Source organism: Cyprinodon tularosa, unplaced genomic scaffold, assembly GCF_016077235.1.
Source record: "Cyprinodon tularosa strain WSP-4 unplaced genomic scaffold, ASM1607723v1 ctg210, whole genome shotgun sequence".
Taxonomy (NCBI): domain Eukaryota; kingdom Metazoa; phylum Chordata; class Actinopteri; order Cyprinodontiformes; family Cyprinodontidae; genus Cyprinodon; species Cyprinodon tularosa.
In genome coordinates this window covers 2,253,038-2,277,647 of record NW_024038779.1, presented here as the reverse complement: position 1 = coordinate 2,277,647, position 24,610 = coordinate 2,253,038, and the positions used below count along the sequence as shown (strand labels likewise).

Genomic DNA, 24,610 nt, shown 5'->3' with positions numbered 1-24,610 from the left:
TATCCCAATATTTCCCCACAGGTATGCATGAGTTGGAAAGCACATACTTTGAAAATTGTTCCTCTGCACACTTCAAATGATATAGACTAGTCCACTCCTTGATGCAGATGCAAAATAATACTCAAATAGTGTACCAAAGTATGCATCTTTTATCAATTTTTTATCATTTTGATTTAATTGGATATTAAATAGGACCACAAGGTTGCACAAATCAGAGCTACGGAAGATCCTTCCTCCCAGTTTTCTTTCTCTCTTTTTCCCTGCAGGTCCAATTCTTATTGCCACAGTTTCCATATCTGAATTGGATAGACATAGTTTTTTCTTATACACACTGTTATTTGCACCACTTCCAATTTCATCCACTTATATTCCTCTTTTACTTTAAAACTTTAATCAGCTCAGATAGGTAATAGCTTTTCCAGGTGTTTTTGTACAACAAAAAGGCTTCTGTTTATTTTTTTATTTGTTTTTATAATTCAATTCACTTTATTTATATAGCAGAAATTCATAAACATAATCTCACGGCACTTCACAGAGACAATCCAATCAGATCATATAGTCTGATTGGAAAGAAGTCTCCATCCAATGATCATTTTGAATATGCAATTGTTTTGTCAGTACGTTTTTTTTGGTATTATTTCTGTAATGTTTAACTGAACTGGACATTGAACTGTGTCCTTTGTCATACTATTCTGTCTTCTATGCTATCATTTGCTTCTAACACAGCAAACATTTTTACAGTTGAAAGTGTCTCTATTCTATGTCTCTTTGCTAATTAGGACTCCCCCTTTTTCTTTCTGCCTTTTCTCCAGAGGCAATGTTCATACAGTATCTCCCCTCCACATGTGATCTCTCAGACTGAACCAGTGACGTTTGGCAGAAAAAACAAACAAACATTCTGACCATCAGTCGGTTCTCATGGATAAACAAGCCATTTTGCTTTCAATAAGTTCTGCTTTCAAAGCTGGCTCAAGCAATTAGGGAGACAGAGTCTGAACATCATATGTATACAGTATATATGCGAATAAGGAGGTAAATGTGTTTATAAACCAGCTGTTAAGCTTATTAAAAGTCAGCTTATCAGCAACATTTCAATGTAATTTTAACTATTTTCAGCGTAGCAACAGTCTTACTGAAATGTTGCTGGACAGAATTCTATTAATGTCTATTAAAGGGTTTACATGCTCATAAAAAATTAGCATTGTGGCCTGAATTTATAACAGTAACAAACTTGATCATACTGGCCCACTATATTGAAATGCACTGGCTAGGACTATTCTATTCTATTCTATTCTATTCTAAACATCCAGACACAATTTAAAACACTGAAAGCCATTTTTTCCCTTGATATTCAACCACTCAAACCTTAAAAAGTGTTTTTAGGTTTCCCATCTTCAGTGATTGAGGCATCCCTTTTCTATGGAAATTTAAAGAATTTGTTTTTGGGGATATATTGATTTGATATACCCTATTTTAATTAGATGGAAGAAACAACCCTTATTTGTGGTTCCCTAGAATATATATTTGGCCTCCATAACAGCTCTTTTTGCACCCCTGCTCCATGCCTCAGTCAGGAGTGGGAAACGCTTGTTTATTTCAGATAGTGAATGACTAAGAACATAGGTTGTTTAAACTGTAATTAAAAAAAGTCAACATTTTATTATTTCTTACAGATTTGCAGGATCTATCAGAGATTCAGGAGCCTTTTCTTACCTTTAAATAGATCCCAAGAGCTAATCTGAGAATTTTCAGCGAACTGTGGCCTTTATGTTTCAGTGCGGGGGCAGGACGCACCGGCTGCTACATCGTGCTGGATGTCATGTTGGACATGGCCGAGTGCGAAGGTGTGGTGGATATCTACAACTGTGTGAAAACCCTCTGCTCTCGACGCATCAACATGATCCAGACAGAGGTCAGAACAAATGTGCAGCAGGGAAAACCTCCTCACAGACTGAGTCACACTTCTTTTATTTTAATGCACACCGCTCTGCATATTCAGCAGCCTGGACAGATTGATATACTGATAAAAGCCATTCTATTAGTATAGCCATATTACAATCATACAATCCAATTCTGGTTCTTGTGTCACTGTAATAGATTTAGATGTAATAGATTGTCTTTCATTTTGCAATGTGTGGCTATGAGCTGTCTTCGATATGGTTGGTAAAATGAAATAGCCATCCCATGCAATGAAAATCCTGCAATGAATTAGTTGCATTTTAGACTGGAGATAAATACTTATGTGTTGTAAACAAATCCCACTACACGTTTTAAATATCACTAACAAAAAGTCATTTATTTGAACACATTTTGATTGTTTGCTTATTTACAAGCAGACCAGAATTATTCATACACCTCAAAGTCTTTGTATTTTGCGATACAATGTAGAAAAATGTAGTGCTTAAATGAAGTATTTTACACAAAATCTTTACAATTCTATGAGAAAATTATTGTTTGTTTTATTAGTTGTTTCAATCTGATTCTAAACTAACAAAATATAATTAGTTTTCATAAATATATGTAATTTTTTTTTTTGTGTGCAAATTGGCTAAACAAGGCATCAACATTCCTACCGCTACATGTTGGAGCTGACAGCCCTATGTATTTTTTGAACAGTATTAGTATTATACAGCTATATTTCCAATAAAGGAAAATATTACTAAAATATCCTTTAATTTTGTAACTCAATTCATTAAGAGAAACACATTAAAGAACAAAAGAGAACAGAACAACTCATTCTAAAAGTAGATCTGGTTTCCTATTTATAATTGTGATGTATAATTTCGTGCACTTTTCACAATATATTGATAGAGATTAAACCATGTGCGGAGAATTGCAACATCAAAGTCACAGCCCCAATCCAAATGAGTTTATATGGCAAAGTTTGAGGATTTAAATATGTTCACAGATTTTCTCTAAATAATGTGGTTGAATTTGATCTAGAAAAAGAATGATGATCAAACCTTGAAGAAATGCTGTCTACAATTAGAGTTGCTGAGAACAACACATACCCCCTTTCCTATTTTCACTTCAACACATGAAAACTTGTGTAAAATAAATTACTTTTGCAAGAGGCACTGTACATATACTTCTCAGCTTTCCTTTTTCTTTCAGCTGTTACTTGACAGCTACCCTGATGTGCTTTCTGAAATGACACATGCACATGGATTCAAAAGCAATGCACTGATTGACCCTTTGTCTTTTCAGGAGCAGTATATCTTTATCCATGATGCCATTTTAGAGGCCTGTCTGTGCGGAGAGACGGCCATCTTGGTGAACGAGTTCGCAGTCACTTACAAGGAAATGCTGAGGGTGGATTCTCAAAGCAATTCCTCTCCGCTACGGGAGGAGTTTCAGGTGAGACTGATGACTCACTCTTTACCCTGAATGCTTTAATCTCAGCTACATCACCTCCTTCATTATTTGCTCAGAAATGCTTCTGGAGAAGATTTGCTTTATGACAAATGATGACATAAACAAACATGCATACTGTATATATGCTTGTATTTGTGTTTACAAGGAGGTGTTAGTTTCCGTTTTATTTCTGTATAACTGACATCAAGATCCTCCTCCACTTGCAGAACGTTTTATTAGATGTTGTTAAGAATGTGGAGAGCCAGCTGTTTCCACATCTTACCCATCTCAGCCACCTCCATGTGCTGCTCTGCTCAACACTCACTTCCATGTTTAGCATTTCAAAGTGTTACAGGAAAAGGATTATACTCCTACTTTAATTTCATTCTGTTTTATCCTCATACAGTTTGCATATTATTGGAGTGATGATGGATAGATTGTTTATGATTAAGAAATGTCACTGTAGGTGGTGCAGCACTGATTACAAACTGTTCCTTGTTCATGAAGGAAAATGTTAAGTCTTGCTCTCTTTGATCTTGTAATCTTATCTGTTTGGCGTTGACTTTAAAAACATGTTCACCACCCAATGAGCTCTGCAAACAGTATGGAGATCAGCAGCTCATAGATGTATTATTGATATTCTGTTCTAATGACCCACATATTTTCTTATTTTGTCTAAAGTAACTAGAAACAAATGAACAGAGAGTTCAACTGCAACTTGGTTTGTAGCAAATCCTTTGTATTTCTCTTTTCTCTGTATAAATACAGTTTTCCCAACATGTATAATTTTCGGTTAAGTAAGAAGTCCACAGCAGTACAGGTAGACATCAACAGAGGCAGCTTTTAAATTATTTAAATGCCTTGTGCTCTTTGATTGCCTCCAACTGCTTTGTTTAAGATACATATTTCAAATTAGTCACATGACTTTGGAGTATTCCCAAATGCTTTTAATGCATCTTTAAATTTTTGGTGTTTTATTAAAGGGGTCATAGAATGCAAAACCGAGTTTACATTGTCATAGATGAATAACGATAGTTCAGTGGGTGAACAGAGAAGTTCAAACCCCATCGACACTTCCTTTCTTAGCAAATTTCATTATTCTAAACTTCCGCCATAAAGCAGACGGTGGGAGCACGGGGCCGCCGGTGTCCAGGCTACCGTCACCGGGTCAGGTTTGGGCACTCCGTCCCTCGCTGGCTCGCTACCCCCGTCCACCTGGGTTCCCGGACCAGCCCCGGAGCTGATGGCTTGGTTCGATGGATGGATGGATGGATGGATGGATGGATGGATGGATGGATGGATGGATGGATGGATGGATGGATGGATGGAATCTACAATTATATCCAACCTCCATCAAGCAATGAAATGTGACTTACTGTCAAGATGTGCTTTATGTGCCTTTTAAACATCTTTTGTTATTTTTAATCACACTATGTTTTATAAATAGATAAAAACCTTATAACTATAAAGGATTTATCTTTGTCAAATGTCTGTTTGTTATGTCTAAAATAGCGTTGCTTTTGGGATTATAAAGCTAAAAGTGATTGATTAAATATGAAAAGGTCTGAGCAGACATGAATGAGATTTGTTAAATCACACAACAATTCAATTCAAAAATACTTTATACATATAAACACATACATATACAATATTTGTTATTGTATTTCTAGGTGGGATTAATAAAGTATAACATAGTTAATAACCCCTACCTGTATTTTTCCTGAAACAAATGTCATATTATGTGTTGACAAATCTAAATTATTTGAATAAGGGGAACTAGACCTTTAGGTGCTTCATTTCGGCTAATTCTCAATAATCTTTTTTCCTTAGTTCTGCAGAAATCCCAACCATTCTCCTTACATCACTGAAACAGCAATCGATACATTATTTTATACTGGAAATGGTGCTTTAGTTCATATTTGTTAGATTTATTGTGTACCTCGTTTCTTAATTTAGTCTTTTTCTAAATTGATCACTGATTTTACTTTAATGCTCTGCTTTAACATTTCCATTTGTAGACACTGAACTCTGTGACTCCCCATCTGGATGTGGAAGAGTGCAGCATCGCTCTGTTGCCCAGAAACCGAGAAAAGAATCGCAGCATGGATGTGTTGCCTCCTGATCGTGCCCTTGCCTTCCTGGTCACTACAGAAGGAGAGAGCAATAACTACATCAATGCGGCTCTCGCTGACAGTTTCCACCGGCAGGCTGCCTTCATTGTGACCCCTCACCCTTTGCCTGGAACCACAGCAGATTTTTGGAGGCTGGTTTTCGGACTATGGTTGCACAGCAGTCGTCATGCTCAACCAACTCAACCAGTCAAACTCACCATGGGTAAGAGCAAGGACTTCTGCTCACTTTTATCACAAGTGATTTGTTGGCACAAACTTAACAAAATGTTTCACCTTACTAAAACACACAAACCTCTGCACGTTTTTGCTTTCAGGCTCAAAGATTGAAATGCACATTTCCTTTTCCTATTTCCTTTACTTCATCCCGGTTTGTCAGGTTTTAAGTTATTACAAGCTAGACTTTAAGGCATGACTAAATAACACACATCCCACTAATCCACCTCAGTCCTCACGATATATACCTAAACACAGGTGCAAGCCTTTTTTTTTACCTGATTCATTTATAAAAGACTTATTCACAAAACACTTAGAAAGTTTGTCATATTTACAGTGCAATAACTATTGTTGCACCGATACTGATACCAGTATCGGACGGGGCCCCGATCCAGCACTAAAAAGGTGGTATTGGTATCGGCGAGTACCAACAAATAGGGCACCGATACCATTTTGAGAGACAAAAGTTTATTCAACTATTGTAACCCATTCCAGGTAGGCAATAAAAAGTTCTACTGGGTTCAATTTGTATTAGTCTTTTTCCTGCTTCACCAAGGTAGGCAGCAGCTGGACAAAGCCATGATGGCAATTATTTTATATCTATATCCTATACAGACCGGATAAAATATGATTGATAGAATTATCCATGTAAACAAACCATCACTTAAGAAAGGTCATGTAGACTTTGCAGATGCCATTTTGTACTGTACCTTGACGGCCTCCATATTGTAGGAGGAGGAGAAGGGGTGATACTTAGATACTTTTCTCTAAGTTTCAAGATTTTATTTCTTCCAGCTAACAAGAGGTGATACTAAACATTCTTTAATTTCTACCAAAAGGAATCCCTAACTAATATCCAAAGAAAATATTTCATTGCATTCTGTTTATTTTTGCAGAGAGACCCAGATGAAAAGGTATATAGATCTTCGAATATTTCTCTCTCGTTGTTCTCATTTCTATCTATTTAAATATGATGTAAATGTTTCCTTGTATTGTTATTAAAACATTTTCTATCTTTCCTTTAAATATTTCAACATTTTAGTTAGCATATTCATTCATTTTAGGTCTGGATTGCCATGGCATTACAGGTTCTCTCTGTATTTGTTTTAATACCAAAACCCTGTGAATTTAAATCTATTTTGACTCCTGAGCAGTGGTATCCAAGGGGCAAATTCTCAGAAAATTGCAGGGTAGAAAGAATAATGTTTTTGTTCTTTGGTAGTAATGAAGATATCATTGATCTGTGTGTAATGCATAATTTAATGTAAATCAGGAAGTGTTTGCTTTGGGATGGAAACCTTTTATATCTAAACCATTCCTTTATTGTACATTTCGTCAGCTTGCCTGTCTGCTACATTAAACAATGTAATGTGTTGAACAAGATCTGTTATTTTCACAACTTTTGTGAGACACTTTTTTTTTTTATAAAGTAGGGCATTAATTCATTAAAAGGTTTATTTGAAGTCTATAAAAATTTTCTGCCCAACAACAATGATGAACTGCATGGCAGCATTCCATACCCAACAACTGTAGTATCTAGGCAAGAGCTGTCTGTCCGGTGAAGAATCTGGTTGTTAATTCCTTTTTAGGTTTTAGTCGACTAAAACCGACTAAAACTATCACATATCATAATGTCCAAAATGCGACTAAGACTAATAATACTTTTCGTCCTGAAAATTAAGGTTGTTTCTAAATTCACTAGAACGCGAGTACGGACTCGTGTCCTTGCCAAGTATGTTCTTGAGAAGAACACAGAAAAGTATGGACTTGGTGAGAACGGGAGTATGCAGCATAAACATGGGTCAATTGGAACAGAAGCGTACCTGTGATGTCACCTCATGCCCGGCTCATACTACATGCCTAGATGGGCCTATTATTCCCTAATATTCCCTCTTTAGTGGGGGAATAATAATTAACACAGTCAGATAAGCACTAATCAAATAAAAAAAATTTCCAAATAAAACAAAAACAATCGCCATCAAAGCCTGCGGTACTTCACCCACAGCTATGTCTAGAGAGGGCTGCTGCAGATGGGCTGCCGTTAGCCTCAGAGGTCCGCTGGTTGCTGCAGTCCACTCAACTTCGGAAATTGTTTTTTTAATTACGCATTAAATCGGTAAATAGACCATATAGTGACGCTTTAAAGTATAATATTCTTGCCTCGAATTATCTTAAAATGTACTTTTATTGAAAAAAAGCAACAGAAAAGAGAACTTTGAACTTTCAATAGAGCGCTCCATTGAAAGCTGTTGCTGCCGCAGTGCATGCTGGGTCAGCTGTCTAGCTCAAGAACGGACAAGTCTGCTCTGATGCATACTCAGTAAATAGGGAGGGGACATCCGGGGACTTTGATCTCGGTCTGCTGCTCTTGTGAATCGGAACAGTACTAGGGCTGAGGTTGATGACGTTTCACGAGTACACGAGCACTTGAGAACGCAGAAATACACATATTAAGAAACGGCCTCAGCCTAAGACTTAATCTAAGATGGCTGTCAAAAACAATACTGGTAACTGTGGAAACTTCACACTGGATGTCAAGCATCTCTGAAAATTGCTTCTCAACTGTTCTTCCAGACTCTGGAACATAGATTTTTGAATTAATAGTTTCTGGCATCGTGTCTGAGTTTGAAGTAGCTTTAAATGAAAAAAGCCAATGTTTTAGCCTGTGTTCTTGGTACATCTGTCTTTGATGGCTGCTAAAGCACTGAGTCCAGCTACAGTCCATGCAGCCCTAAAGTCTTTAATGGCTTTGTGACACAAACCTTTTAAGGTTACTGTTGTCCATGTTGCTTGGGTTTTTTTATTCCCAAAGTATTCCTTCCTTTAAATGGGCCATGATTAAGCTGGCATACAGCTCTGTGTGAACAGCGATTTTTTTTTTTTTGTATTCATGTTTTCTGCCTTTTGAAGCTGCTGACTCTAGCCACAATAATTAAAATGAATAAATACTTAATCTTAACTACTATGTGAAAAATTTATCTGTAAATAAATATTCTGTTTTTGATTTGAATTAATTAAATAAATGCTCTTTTTGATGATATTCTAATGTATTGAGAAGCATCTGTAAATATTTCGATTATTTATAATTCTAAACAAATAATGAAGCTAAAGACAAAAATCCATCTGTAGAATGCTGATAAAATGATCTGTACTACTTATTTTGATACATTTGCATGACTGCTTACCAGACTATTGACTGAAAAAAATATTTTTAAAATCTGCATCAACATAAACCTAATGGCATTTGTCAGATTTTTTTTTGTTAAGATTTCTTTCTGCTTTGGAATAGCTGAGCTGTTTCCTTGCCTCTTGAATAGGACAGTTAAAAGGGATCATTACAGTAATCAAGCACAGATTCAGGGAAATGAAAGCAAGTAAAATGTCCTTGATTATTATGAAAGAAAAATAAATACTTTATTCTTTAAAAATTTTGCAGGTGGGAGGAAGCATAACATGGTGTTGGGGTTATTTAGTAGCTCAAAGTTCTGAACCAGTGTATCCCTAAGATTTAGAAAAGTAGGGAAAGGAAACACAGAGACAGAAGGACAAAGGACATTCTTTTGAGGACCAGATTGTTCACATTTTTGACAAAGAAGACAGGTGGTTTGAGAGGGGTGTAAAGGAAGCCACTTATGTTAAGAGAGAAAGCCCAGCCTTAAACAGAGGAGGTGGACTCAGGTTTCAGCTTTAAAAAACCTACAATGTAGCGAAAGAGCTAATTCCTTCCCTCTATCATCTCCACCCTCATCTCCATGCAGGGGAACAAAACATCTCACCTGTTCAGCCAGGCCAACAATGACCCCAACGACTCCCCTTTTCAGAGGCGTAGGCCAGTATCGGGTTTTGCAGGCTAACAAAGACCTCAATGACTCCTCATTTCTTGGGGCTGGACCTGTTCTTCTGGTTCAATTTGCATTTTTTCTAAGCAACAAGGCTTTGTTAAGCTACTCTACAAAGCTTGGAACTCAACGCTAATCGAGACATTTGAACTGGAAATGTCTTCAAACTTGGAAAATTAAGTTTAGTGGTATGTTTTTTAACTTTTCAACTTCTTACCTTACTATCAACAATAACCTTGGAAACGGCGGTTCCAGTTCTTGTCAGGTCATTGACCAGCTCCTCTCTTGTAGTTCTGGGCTGATTTCTCACCTTTGTTAGGATCACTGAGACCCCACGGGGTGAGATTTTGCTTTGAACCCCAGTCCGAGGGAGATTGACAGTTATGTTTAGCTTCTTCCATTTTCTAATGATTGCTCCAACAGTGGACCTTTTTTTTACCAAGCTGCTTGACCATTTCCCCATAGCCCTTTTCAGCCTGTGGAGGGTTCCATTTTTCTCTCTAGAGTCTTTGGACAGCTCTTTGAACTTGACCATGTTAGTAGTCGTTTTCTTACTGATTGTATAAGGCAGACAGGTGTCTTTATGCAGCTAAGGACCTCAAACAGGTGCATGTAATTTAGGATAATAAATGGAGTGGAGATGGACAATTTTAAGGCAAACTAACAGGTCTTTTAAGGTCGTAATTCTAGCTCATAGTCAGGTGTTCAAATACTTATTTGCAGCTGTTTCATACAAATAAATTGTTAAAAAAATATATATATTGTGATTTGTGGAAGTTTTTTTAGATTATGTTGTGAAAGTTTTTGTGCCATTTTACTAGAATATTATAAACATATTTATTAACTACAACTGGAAGTTTTAGTTATTTAATAGGTCATTCAAATCAAGGGTAAAACTAATTAGTTATTATTAGCTGAATGATTATATCTGTAATTTCCTTAATGGCCATGGTTCTTAGTCTCTTACATAAAAGGTTGGACTCCTGAATCAGCTGTTTATATTCAGCTGTCTTTCCCCAGTTTAGTAAGTTAGACTATGGCTATTAGCAAAATTATTCATCACCAACCAAATAAATGTGTCTCCGTTCATACGGATATTAGTGAAAGAAGAATAAATCCAATTAATTAATCATTCACTGTATAAAATAAATACATAAGAACACCATACAATAGAACCTTTATTAGCTAAAAATCACAGTATTATGATATATAATAACAATGCATACACTAATCACTACTGAAAATAAGCACAAATAAACAAAAGGAAGAGGGGTTTAAAATTCTAAAATTCTTTAAAATCGTCAGCAGTTGAATCAGAAAGCTTATTTCAAATAGAACAAAAACACAACTCTCTATTCTACCTAGTTCCCCCAAGCTGAGCACCTATTAAGCATCAGACAGAAAGGGGAAGGATGGATGTTACTGTTTTGGCTTGGAGAGATCCGTCAGCATTTCATGCAAACTCTCTCACAGTGGACATGCACCTTCGATGACAATTTTAGACACCTCCATGATTTCGAAGTGGGAGAATTTGCACAATAGCAGGGTGTTCAAAGGAGGGTTTATTAGTAGGGGTAGTGTTTTGGGGCCCGTTTTGGATTCGAAATTGAGTAGCGAGTAGCGAGATTCAAAAAACTAATTCTTCAGACTTGATTAAGATATGTGCTGTTATGACTTATGGTCTTAGACTCTAGTATCACCAAAAGTTTCTGTCTAGTTTAAGGAGGCATGTATGTTAGCCAGCCAGTAATATTAATGGACCACAGGCGATTAATCACTCCAAACAATTTTACTCTCCAACCGAAAACTGTACCTTTCTTTCAGGAAGACATACATATTACTTACCCAATATTACTTCTCACATACTTCTAGTTCAATACAAGAACACTTTCCACTCTGATCATTAAGAGGTTAAAGTTTCTATTTATCACAGTACAGTGTCTCACTCATTTAGTTAGAATGTAAACACTGTTGAATTGCTTTCATCCTTAGTCATGAAACATTTGGGACTTGGACATATTGGAATCCATATCAACTTCTCTGGACTTTTAGTAATTGTTAGAGTAACTCATCGTTATATGGTGCTTATTTGGGTACAATCCGCTTTAATTTTTTGTAGGTAAATATTGCAATTGTTTAATATGAATACGATATTTAGTAAGATGGTGTAAATTTTGATTTTATCAAAGACAGTTGCTAACATTGTTGCCTTTCAATCTCTCTACTTTGAGGATCTTTTATCTTAAAAACTTAGGGTCAAAGGAGGATTTGTGACCTCAGCCTAAAAGCTGCTCTACAGACTCCACTTTATTGTTTATGGAAGGGTCCTGCTCGGACATCTCTTTGTACGACGGAGTATTAGGGACACACATGAAGAGAAAAAATATTTTTGCCATGACGAGATTAAACTCGACATGTGGACTTTAAAGTCGCCCTGTCGACTTTAAACTCGCCATTTCAAGAATAAAGTTGAAATATGTTGAGTTTTATCTCGACGTGTCGACTTTAAACTCGCCATTTCGAGAATAAAGTTGAAATGTCATGTTGAGTTTAATCTCGACGTGTCGACATGTTCTCAAATTCAGAACTGCGAGCCTGGGTAAGCATAGGGAAAGACGTTACGTTATTATTGGTAGGCCACCGCTTCCTGTGATGATTATACAGTTGCAGCACGTCAAAGACTACCTTCACTCTTAAAATGCAGACTGCAGCTGTGGAGCACGGTTGCTCTTTTCTCCAAACGCAGACTGCAGCTGTGGAGCGCGGTTGCTCTTTTCTCGACACGTCGAGATTAAACTCAACATGGCATTTCAACTTTATTCTCGAAATGTTGAGTTTAATGTCGACATTTCGACTTTAAAGTCGACATGTCGACTTTAATCTCGTCATGGCAAAAATATTTTTTCTCTTCATGTATGGCCCTAATACTCCGTCGTACTTTGAGAACTTGTTTGTGACTTTGGATTTTATTATTTTGCACTTCTATTGTCATTTTCTAATGCCTTGCATCCTCTTCCTAACCGCAGTTTAAAGGTAGTAACACTAGCTTACTCATTACTGGTGTGGAAAGCTTGTTGTCTTCTTCATTTCAACAGTTTATACAGATGTTCTAACTATACACAGCATTCTCTCTTCTTTTATAATTTTTAAAGCTGTACAGGTCAGATCACTAATGAAACTACCTCTCTTTGTGACCCCTGTTCTCTCCACAGCCATGTGTGCAATACTGGCCTGAGCCCGGTTTACAGCAGTACGGACCCATGGAGGTGGAGTTTCTGTCCATTTCGGCTGATGAAGATGTTATTACCCGGCTGTTTAGGGTCAAGAACGTCACCAGGGTAAGTCCACTGCAGAGGACATGTTGTTTCAAATAACCTTTTAAGAGCTACATTAGCTGTGTTCACTGGCAATGTAATCATATAGCATTAAAAAGCTGCTCCTGAAAAATAGATGATGGATAAGACATAAAATATCTCTCAGTCTGAATTCTTGTTTGTGTGTATCTGATTTATTATGACGGATATTTATAGGTATAATGTATGTGGAAGTTTTTAGATTGTAGCAGTTAAGTAAAAAGCAAGAGTACTGTAAAAATCTTTATACAGCCCTTATTTCTTTGAAAGCATATCAAACTACTGATTAAAAGTTGATTTAGACAATTTTATAAATCTGACTTTTTTAAAATTATGAGGAACAACACTTCTGCACAGTACTTTAAGCAATGCTGTGCAAATCAAGTAATACACCTTTAGCTTTTTTATATTTTTGTCACATTCTAACTAAAAACTTATATTTTCTATGCTTTTTATATTTTTTGGCACCACTGTTCTTTGTGAGTGTGTGTCTTCAAGTATTGCACATCCAGACTGAAAAGTATAGCAGTATTTATTTGTATAATAGCTTGATTTAGGTTAGAATGGATGTAGAAAACCTAAGTACATCAGTTTGCAAGCAGAAAATGCATTGTATGAAATCTTTTTAGGTACAGTCTTCGACCACTCTAACACAAAGTATTGAACCTTCATGTTAGTTCCAAGGCTTTTTAAGGCTCCAGCAGATTTTCTCCAAGACTTGCTGTATTGCTGTATGTTTCTCTATTCTCATAAAACCAGTCATTTTTTTTAGCATTGCTGCCATGGGATCAAATAAAAGTGGGCTACATACAAATGCATGAGACATTCTGCACTATTAACATTTTCAAAAATTTTAAAGCAATATTGGATTTCAGACACATTGAATTTTTTTGTTCCTTAGGTGACAAATGTTAAAAAGTACCAGGGATGTGAATGCTTTCATACATCAAATGAAATTGCCACACAAGTGAATCTTATCAAGCTTTCTTTAAATGGAACAGATTTAAGGGAAGCTCATTGACACTCGTACCGTAAATCTCATTCTCTTCCCTTTTTCAATTTCTAGATGTCATTATTTCTTATGCGGTTTCTAGCATCTCAAAAGAAGAAATTTTAAAGCCGCAATGGCTGATTTATTTATGAGTTGTAGAGTATTTTCCAACACTCGAAAGCAGATTTTCCTTTTGTTTGTTCAAAAACTTGTCTAAACTTTTACAGAACTACAAAGTGATTGTAATATATTCCAAATAAAGACACTGACTTAGATAGTAGATTACAGAACATGGCTCCCCCCATATGCAGTTCTTTGCTTAAGAACATGCATGCATTCTTCTGAGGATAACTATTGCGCCAATTATAGAGGGAATCTGTATTCACAGTGTTCTCCCCTGTGCCATTATAAAATCCACAACGACTTTCTTTGTTGATTGGCAGCCTTCCCTCTTCAGTTGGTTGCCCTTGTCATTCCCCTTCTCTACCTGTGGCACCTTTTTTCCACTCGGTTCACATCAGTCAGGCAAAGGGCAGCTTAACAAAACACGGGCAGAATCAAATCAGACAGAAATAACTCATACCTCAACTACTTTAAGCTAGTCTATATGCTGTATAGGGAAGATGTCATGTTTCAGACCGTGATATCCTACACTAGAGAGGAAAAGACAGAGGATGTGCATTGTAAGCACATATCTGTGGAAGAAAACAGTGCAAATGTGGAAAGTATAAATTCACATCTCTGAGAAGCTATTCCTTAGTGCATCGTGAATGTCTTTGCTGGCCCAATTTGCATGAGTTACAGTCCTCCGCTGGTCCTTCAGTGTTGGGTGAGATTGTACAAGATAGGGTTATGAACATACAGGGACCTCTTTCACACAGAACACAGGGCCCACTTACACCTACAGACTCATACAGTATATGTGACAGTCAGGCTGCTGAGTGAGCACAGCTGATAAGGCTGGAGGCAGTTTGGAGAGTTTTTACAACTCCCTGATTCTGATCTAAAGATACATTTAGATGGATGGAGGGACGTCCGTCCCTCCATCCATCTAAATGTATCTTTTTTCATTCCCTTCCTTTCTACCAGCCTGTTTTTATCAGGTTAGGTATTGAAAGTCTGTAAACTATAGAAATATCTGGCATAAGTTCTACTCAGTTACAACACTTGCTGATGTATTTTATCTTATGTGTTTTAAAGCTCCAGGAAGGCCAGCTTGTGGTGTGTCAGTTCCAGTTCCTTCGCTGGTCCGCGTATCGGGACGTTCCCGACTCCAAGAAGGCTTTCCTCAGCCTGCTGGCTCAAGTGCACAAGTGGCAAAGGGAGTGTGGAGAAGGGCGTACTGTTGTGCACTGCCTGTAAGTCACCATTTCTGGATATCTATAATGTATTGTAAATCAAAGAACAGAGAGGCGAGGAAGAAAAACATTCTGTCCCTTTTTTAAAAGGGTCTAGCATGGCAAATCACTGCTTGTGAAGAATGACATTTAAAACATAAGGCTTCTTCGCAGAGGGGCGCAATGCAAAATAACACAGTACATCATAAGCAAATCTGTTTGATGAGAGACAGAGGCTGTGTCAAGCCTGCTCTGTCATTTGGTGCATTGAGAAGCTGCACGATTCATCATGGCTGCATTTTTATAATGTGGAAAATGAAATTTTTGGTGTAATGCTTCATGCTGGGCTACTGTATGGAGCAGTATGCTGTATCTACGGGCCTCTGTCACACCAAACCCCTGAAGAGAACACCCTACTGATGAATATGAATGGAGCGCCTAGCTCATTGCCGACCCGTCACACGTTTTTACCCGCCACCCTCTCCCTCTCTCATCCGAAAACACATCACTCAGTGCTGTCACACAGCGTTACACACGACAACCAGGAGGGAGATTATTCAGATCAAATCAATTATGCCTTAATACAGAATGCGATGGCTCCAACTACACTAAATCCAGCACTGCCAAAGCACTGACGACGATTGATTACCTTAATATTGCTTGTATATGCTGCAGAGTCGCCCACACCCACATTTGCTGCATCTGTCCCAGGAGAGAGGAAGTGGATTGTCCTCCAGTACTTTATAGATATTGCCTTTCATTTCTGATGACCAGGACAGTATTTCACCAGACATGCCACTCGTTGCTGTTGTTTCTCAATTTATTGCTGCTTGTAGCATTTCTCCTACTGCTATTTTTATGTTTTGTAAAGAGGACATATTTCTACTTTATGCAAGAAGCACTCTATCAAATGCATGTTTTTTTATGAAGTGTTATAAACTCAAAAACAGCCTAATCAGATTAGACAGATGTAGCTTCGAGAAAATCCAATATTGTTTCCCAGAACTGATTTAAACATTTTAAAGCCTTGTTTACTGCAGAGAGAAATCTCTTTCTCTCTATATGTACTCTTTTTACTGCAACATAACGTTGTACGTGTGGTACCTATAGGATTTACAGTAGCTGTTAACAGTCATACCTTTTGAACCTTTTCACATCAAAACTATCAAAATCATTGTTGAAATGAAAGTGCTGGAAGAACATAAACTAGAACATACATTTGAAGGACAAACAAATTATACAAGTGGTTATTTTCACCACAAATACAAATTTAAAAAGTTTTAACCAATACTTGCTTTTAGTCCTAAACCCAGCTACCGTTGGCAATAATAATATTCAAAGACCACTATAACTATTATTCTGTATCAGCTTCTAAGATTTGTTAGAGAGAGAGAATCTATAGTGAACGGAGCATGTTGGTCACATGAGACCTTCCATGCAAAATCCTTTGTGCAACGGAATACTTATAATGCTGTCTGCCTGAACATTTCCGCACAGTGAATTCTGGTGGTAACAGCATCACGTTGTTGGTTTGCTTTCTAAGCAGGAAAGGGGAGCGATCAGTGTTAACAGGACAATAAATGGAGCTGAATACAATTCATTCTGAAAAACTCACAGGAAGAGAAAAGACAATTAGAAGAAATGTATTGATAGAATTACTTTGTCTTTGGCGCTCAGACCTCGGCAGGAAACATATCGCTGAATTTAATAGATATGCGTGAACAGGAGCAAAGAATAGGGCTGTTTTCCCCCAGGCCTGAAACTGGTGGTGGAGTGGAGATAGATGAAGTTGGTCAGTCTGCAGACTCCTGGTTAGTGAGACGGTCTGCTGAGCTTTATGGGGAGATCCAGTGGATTGCGTGAGCTGATACTAGAGCTTCACTCAGGGACCTGGAAGATGGAAGTCCAGCTGGATAACACAGGTTTCATGACATCTCTAAAAGAAAATCTTTTAGTGGCTGTAAAGGCATTCTCCGTGCAAATGAAATTTACTTTCCAGTACCACATTATCTCTAAACATCATTCAGATCAGATTAGAGTTTAAAATATCTGCCATAGATTGACCTTAACTAAGGATGTGACCAAGTTCTACTGTAATGCTCATGAAACAACTGTTAGATGTAAACATTTAAATGTACTGGCCCTTGAGAACTGGGGTTTGATACTCCTGGTTAAGGACCAATATATTAATGCATTAGCTTAACGGCTTCAAAATCCAGACTTAAATTTAATGGAAAGTTGGGAGTAAGAGTTGGATATTGATATTTACCAATAGTCACCATCGAGTTTGGCCAAGTTTAAGCTATCTGGGGTAAAATGGCCATCTGAGAATGTCTCTATTTATAGCCAGATACCCAGAAGACCTGCAGCTCTAATGTTTTTACAAAATCTTTCTACTTTAAATTTAAACATCAAATTTATTTGATGTTTTCCTACTATATCAACTATGACACAATCTGATTCTGTAGATTGACATATAGTTGCATTATAACATAAACATTTATGTTACACATGTTAATTTTGAAACAACTAGGAATTTGAATAGTTTTGCAAGGCACTTAGTATGTTTGTATGTTACCTGTGTTATTTACTTTCCAATTACCTCTGTCATAACAAATAACAACTAAATAACAATTGCCCTTTCTAACAACTTGAACTTGACTGGGTTGGTTTGATTATGTTATTAGTTTAGAATAATCTAGTCCTAGTTTGAAAAGTTGTACGTTTGAATCTAGATTAATTATAAAACCAGAAGCTACAATTAGCCAACTTTAGCCTTGGAAAACATAGGGCTAAGTGAAGTAAATGGGTTACCAACCTAACCATGAACTGTGCACTAACATCATTATTCCTGTAGTGGTACGATGACTATACATAAAGACAGACACTGAAAGACACTGACCCTCCTTATGAACATATCCATAAGCATAGCCGTATTATGCTAAAAGGCTTATAGACTATTTTAGCATTGCTCTTTAAATCTAGAGAAAAGAAAATCTAATTAATGCACCAAATTAACACATACTCAATGAACTGGGGCTAATCAGTTCTCACCATTCCCCAGTCCCAGCTCAGTCATTGGGCGTTTTGCCATGAAGATCCTTATGATCATTATAATCACTATCTGATTGAATCTCACTTGATTTCAGAAATTCAGAGGTTGTTTCAGATTTATACCAATATCATTACACCTATCAGGTTTTCTTGCATTGCTTTGTATTTCTTCCAGCAGATGAATGAAAAGCTCTGGGATTCTTTGATCCTCAGTGTTGTTTTGAGACTGGCATTGACTCCAGTCATGTAATCGCTGTGGTCATTACCTCTAACCCAGAATGACCACCCTTCCACATTCCTTTGAAAAACAACAGTGAACAGATAAACACATATGTTAACACAAACTATTTAAGTTTTAGGTTAGAAAATAATGTCACGTTGACGTTTTAGGAAAAAAGCCTTTTAATAAATGACATTCTTTGTATTTAAATTCCTCTTTTAAAACTTGTTGTGGAATAATCCCATCTAAGTAGTTTATTGATCAAAAGAATTGTTTATTCTTAGAGGAAAATTGAGACTCATATTGAATTTGGTGGTAACCTCAGAGGACAAACCCTTCAGGGATAATCAAAACTTAGCTAAGTGAAATTTCATGGCAATCCAGCTATATTTTGCTGACATACCGGAGCCTGAAATAGTAGGCTGAACTATATCTCACTTGTCCTTTCTCCTTGCTCTGTGAAGTACTAAGAGAATTATGAAAATTGTATTATTCTTAACCGGAACGATACATGTGAGGGGATCCCAGGGGGTCAGCGTCTATTATTTCTTGAAGCTTTGTGTTTTCTTGCATGATGTTTTGCTATTCCTCACTTTTTTTTTTTAAACTTGCAGCTCCTTTTCCTTTCCCTTTGATCCACACAAGATTGACTCAGTCCTACATGCTGTGTGTGTTTAAATGATCCCGCTTGTAGCCACAGGATTTGCCCTGAACTGTGTGTATGTTCATGCACAACTCTGAACCTCTGCATTTAGAAACAGAACTTGGAGAGTTGATTCATCCATGTCTCACTACAAAAGCTGCACTGACTAATTTAGACTGTAGCTGTGATTATGACTGTGTCGGTGGGATGACACGGCTTGTCACTGTGATTGTGTCTGCAGCCATGCTTGTGCTTTGGTTGTCATGGTTGTGAGTGCGACACACTAGTATATAATGGGTCAAACAGGCAGTAGGTGTTTTTGTGGAAGAAAGTGGGGCAGCTGAGCTTTATATTCACTCCCTCTGGAAATTTTTACTAATTTTTCACCACAATGATGCTTTCTTTTAAGGTATTAGTTACACCACTGCTGAACCTATTGAACTTAGATTTAGAAAGAATGCAGCTGAAATCTAAGATCATTGCATAAACCACAGACATGCGAAGCTAAGCCAACATTTGGCCCTTTGGGGGAAGCAGAGAGTTGTAAATGGGTCCTGGGAACTGTTAAATTAGCTAATATATATAGTCCAGCACAAAAGAATAAAACTAAAAGAGTACGAAATATATAAAATAACTTTTTTGATGGAAAAAAAAAAGAAGAAACATGTTTCAATACAGTCTTAATCTAGTTTGCAAGCTTTAAAAGTAGGAATGTACTATGAAAAAGTATGAATGATGTGTGCAAATTCTTCACAATGATCAACATTCACAAGTTTTGATCAATTCTGTTGAGATTATGCAAATTATGCAATACTAAGAATTGCAATGCGCTCCTTTTCCACACAGACACACATACTGGATGCATTCTGTGTTACACGACAAGTTTCTAACAGTAGTTTTGAATAAAGAATAAGACCTCAACCCATCAATGTACCTGAATAAATAAAGCCAAACTTAAAAATACCTATCCATCCAACTTCTATACCCACCTGGGGGGCAGCAACAAATTACCGTCCACTGAACGAAGACCAAGTGCTCCAAACAGTCTGTATTTATGAGAAGAGAGGATTTCTGACAGCTCTTTCAATAAGCATTAAAACGTTATCTCAAGTTCAGAGCAAAACACATTTTCCTTAAGTCTTATATGTACCGAGAAGGTTTTGAAGGGATGTTTCCACCTCCTCTCTCTCTCTCTTTCCCCCCATATATTGATGCTTCTAAATGATGCTCATTCAAATACTCACTGAATTGCTTTAGGTGTAAAACTCTGTGTTGATATTTTAGCTCTCTGGTCTAGTATAGCTGTATGAACATTTTAAGGGAGGAAGAAAAGATATATGACAAGCTGCTTAACAGCATGTCGTTTTGTAAATTCTAAGGTCAAAAGATGCTAGTGGCTGCTGGAAAAAGAAGACAACAAAAAGACTGCAAACCTTAAATACCAAAATGCTCTTTAATGAAATCATATTCCTTTACTCTCACTGCGTACTGCCTTTGATGAAGACTGACAGATAATGAGAAAAAAGAGTTTTTCACAGGTGTTGCCATTCATTAAAATCCTTTTTATACTTACCTGTAGCAATGGTGGGGGTCGTAGTGGGACCTTCTGTGCCTGCAACATCCTCCTGGAGATGATCCAGTACCAGAACATGGCGGACATCTTTTATGCTGTCAAAACTTTACGTAACTGTAAACCTAACATGGTGGAGTCCCTGGTAAGAAAAAAAGAGTTAAATATTTTTTATTACAAATGAACAGTAAAGAGAGAAATAACAATTTCTGGCTGTGTTTTTATTTATTCTTTTAGGACCAGTATCGATTCTGCTATGACCTTGTCCTGGAGTACTTGGACTGCTTTGAAGACAGATAGCAGCTAAATGTTTATGACAGCTGCAGCGGTTCCCTCCTACGTGGGAGATGTGCTTTGGAGCCAACCGGTGTCCTCCCTTCGTCTTTAAAATATGGACCTCTGGACTCGGCCTTGAACTAACAGAAGGAATGTTGAGGGAAAAAAAAAAAGGTTCTAACATTTAACCTTTAATGTAAAATAGTTATTTCCTTCTTGTTGGTGATGTGTATCTCCTTTTGATATATCTGTTTCACCTGGTCTATTTTTGCCTCTTGGACTGAACCTCTTGTGCTAAATACAACATCCAGACCCTACCTTAAGGAACGTTCCCCATGGCTATGCGTCATTTTTCTTCAAACAGGATGGAGACTGGCTGGTTATTCCAAAGCTGGAGCTGACTTACTCAAACTTGGGTAAATCATTTTTTTTTTCCAAATGGCTCTCTGCAAAAACAATCCGTTGTGATTGTGGCATGACTTATGTACAGTACCATAAACTGCCTTATTGTATAATGGTAACCAAAAAAAAATAAAAAAAATCTTTAAATCTAAACATGAATTTTAAAACTTATACTGCTGGAGAAAAGCTCATTCAGAATCCGAACTTAAAGTCTCCATTCTCCAGAATTAAGCAGCATTGCAGAATAAACTGTATAGTATTGCAGTGTGATGTGTTTTGCCCTTACATGTGTGCTGGATTACCATGTGTGCTACAGCCGGGCATTTCCAGGCAGCGCAGCAGGACTTCTGGTACCACGAAGAGAGATTCATGTCTCATTACTCTCACAGTGCCAATCCCACTGACTGACTGACTGACTTGAATCCTTTTGCTTTGTTCTTCTACTTCATCTCGATGTATGTCAACAAACATGCAGCTGAACTGTATCATGCAAGTGATTGTTTGTATTTTATATACCCCCATGCAAAAGAAAAAGGATCAGCAGGAAACTGTGCTGAGCTGCCATAGTGCTGATGTGAAAACTGATGTTCCATGAATACTGTGGTGATGTGTCTTACCAGTGCAGCGTTACCTGGTTTTACTATTTCGTTGTCTGAATTATTAGGTTATTCTGTAAACTATCAAAGCTAAATCAGTTTCAATTTGAACATTTCAGGTGTGGGAATTAGAGATTTTTTGACATGAAATTAGTTGTTGTTATTGTTGTTGAGTAAATATGTACTGTATTAATAAAGAGCTGCATTAAGATTGTGCAGAGGGAAACAACTTCTTATCCATCAGCATTACTGGTGGATTTCCATCCTATTTTTGGTAAGAATATGGTAAAGAAAAGGAATAACTTCTGACTTCAGAAGCTGCTCCATGGCTATCAGATACTGTATTAAAAAAGAAGAAGAAGAGTTATATATATTTTTCAGCTACAGGTCAATGTTGCTGACAACCGGATCTGTCTGCCTGCATGAGGTCAGAATAAGGAATATGGTTCATCCTATTAGTTGGCCCAACCAGCAACATTTCTAAATATAACAGAAACTTTTTTTTCTTGGCATGGGCTGGTTTCCTGTTTAATTTATTGCACTTTTTTTTTAATCAGAGACAAAACAGCTTTACACATGTTTAAATAATAAGACATGTATTTACAGTAATGTGCTTTATTCAATTTAATGAAGGGCCAGGTCTAAACGGGTAGGGAAAGATATTTACCTTACAAGACATTTTTTACTTAAGGACAACATCTTGCATGCTGAAGACTTAACGTGATATTATGATGTCCTTTGTTTTTATTGTTTGTCACATCATGACTTTTTTTTTTTTACAATTTATTTTGCTGTTTTTTTTAGCTTCAACTGGACTTGTGATTTCTAAACTGGGTCTGGTTAAATTCTTAAAGAAAGGACTGAACTATTTTACTGTTAATTTTCTAATCTGTATATGTTCACTGCTTTAAAGTGTCTGTATTTGGGGTAAGATATTCCATTCCCTATTTACAAGTCCGAGAGCTAAAGGTTTAGATTTAGGAGCATTTCTTTACAATCCAAGTAAAAGAAAAGCAACGATTTGGCCCTAGATTATAATCTGATGAATCATCAAGAGGCAGAAAGTCTTGTCATTATATTTTGAATATAAATACATGACAAGACCTTTCTAGTATGGTACATACAACTAACAAATTGAAAAACTGTATAGAATATTTTCCTATAACTAGAGCAGCAATAGAAATAGTCCCTTTGGCCTTTCAAAGCTACAGTGAAGAATTCAAAAGAGTAAAACTTTGCTATTTTGGTGTAGCATTATGCACATTTCATCAGCATTTCACATTACTGTATATGATGCTGCAAGATTGTGTTGCTCTTCTAACTTTAGCTGTTGCTTGTTAGCTTATTTATATTTTTCGTTAAGTATTTTGAATAATCAATGAAGAAGATAGTCTGCATTATCCTCCAATCTTAAAAGACTTCCCAGACTGGTTCAAACTGACGCACGGCTGGAATGAGCAGCCTCATGCCATTTTTGTACATAAAAAAGTAATAAAATATCTCAAGCTAAGGTGGAAAGGCCTGCACAAACATATTTCTAGCTTACAGTTTTAACACATTTATCTTATAGTTTTCAGTAACACTAACTGAGTTTAGACATAAACTTAGGTTTTTAAATTCAAAACTGATTTTAAAAATGCAAAACTATCCAAACACTCATTTGTCATTTTTCTGTTATGTCTAAGCCTTCTAATAAAATTCATGCATATTTCTTCTGAATAGATATACATTTCTTGGAATACATTTTTGTAGAGTTATAATGATCAATATATTATATTTCAGCAACAAAGCTGAAAAAAAAAATTAGATTGTTTATGAGTAATAATAATTAGAGTATGTTTTACATATTTGCCTTCCTCAGTTTGAAACCAACCCATGCCTAATACATTATAGATCTTCTTTTCTAGAACAACTAATATATACTACTTTGTATTATCACCACTTAAAGCGTGTGCTCACCCATCTCTTCTGAGATAAAAAGGGTTTCTTGGTGGAGGTGAAGACCTTGGCTGCAGGACCTTCCTTGATAAGCAAAGAAAAAGCCAGAAGTTCAATGAAGCTGAAAAATGGCAGCTATAGACATACTCTGCTGAAAGTTTGCTGCTCACAGTCCACTTTATTTTGGCGTGAGCGTGTGAAGGATTATTCACACAAACACACACATACAAAGTAAAGTATTTTGAGTTTTGATGAGAAGCTAAAGAATAACAATTAATGATCTGGCTCCAGACTTGCTGGAGAAAGTGCCTGGACACTTTTTTCCTTGAGAGTGGAAGGAATATGTACATACAGATTTATATTGTTCTGTGAATACTATGTGAATAATATGTTAAATGTCTGATCTGAGTAAAGACGTTCATTACGTAAGCACTGCAAACCCATAAAGCAGAATGTGCTGTAAATGACCTTTCGTGATCATTTGGTTTTGCTAGACATCAAAGTTTGGGTGTTGATCCCTGCACTCATCAAAGCACACATGAATTATTCAGCTTTTCATTTCTGTTTATTGATTTCAGCCTATCTTGCTGTGCATATGATTTATTTTACCCGCTGTGTGTGTGTATTGTACTTAAACCATTCCAAAGCTCTCTGGCTATGGCTCCGACTGCCATCATAGCCTCCCTGAAAAC

At 36.8% G+C, this 24,610-nt stretch overlaps 1 protein-coding gene across 1 annotated transcript in view; it reads left to right on the top strand.

Moving 5' to 3' along the window:
• ptprub (protein tyrosine phosphatase receptor type Ub) overlaps positions 1-22,209 on the top strand; it is a 270,284-nt gene extending 248,075 nt beyond the window's left edge. Inside the window, 8 exon segments of the mRNA XM_038285405.1 lie at positions 1,777-1,912; positions 3,208-3,357; positions 5,373-5,627; positions 5,629-5,688; positions 12,751-12,876; positions 15,083-15,240; positions 20,716-20,851; positions 20,944-22,209. Coding sequence (XP_038141333.1) covers positions 1,777-1,912; positions 3,208-3,357; positions 5,373-5,627; positions 5,629-5,688; positions 12,751-12,876; positions 15,083-15,240; positions 20,716-20,851; positions 20,944-21,006 — 1,084 coding nt within the window. The 3' untranslated portion in view covers positions 21,007-22,209.
• Positions 22,210-24,610: the final 2,401 nt, after the last annotated feature.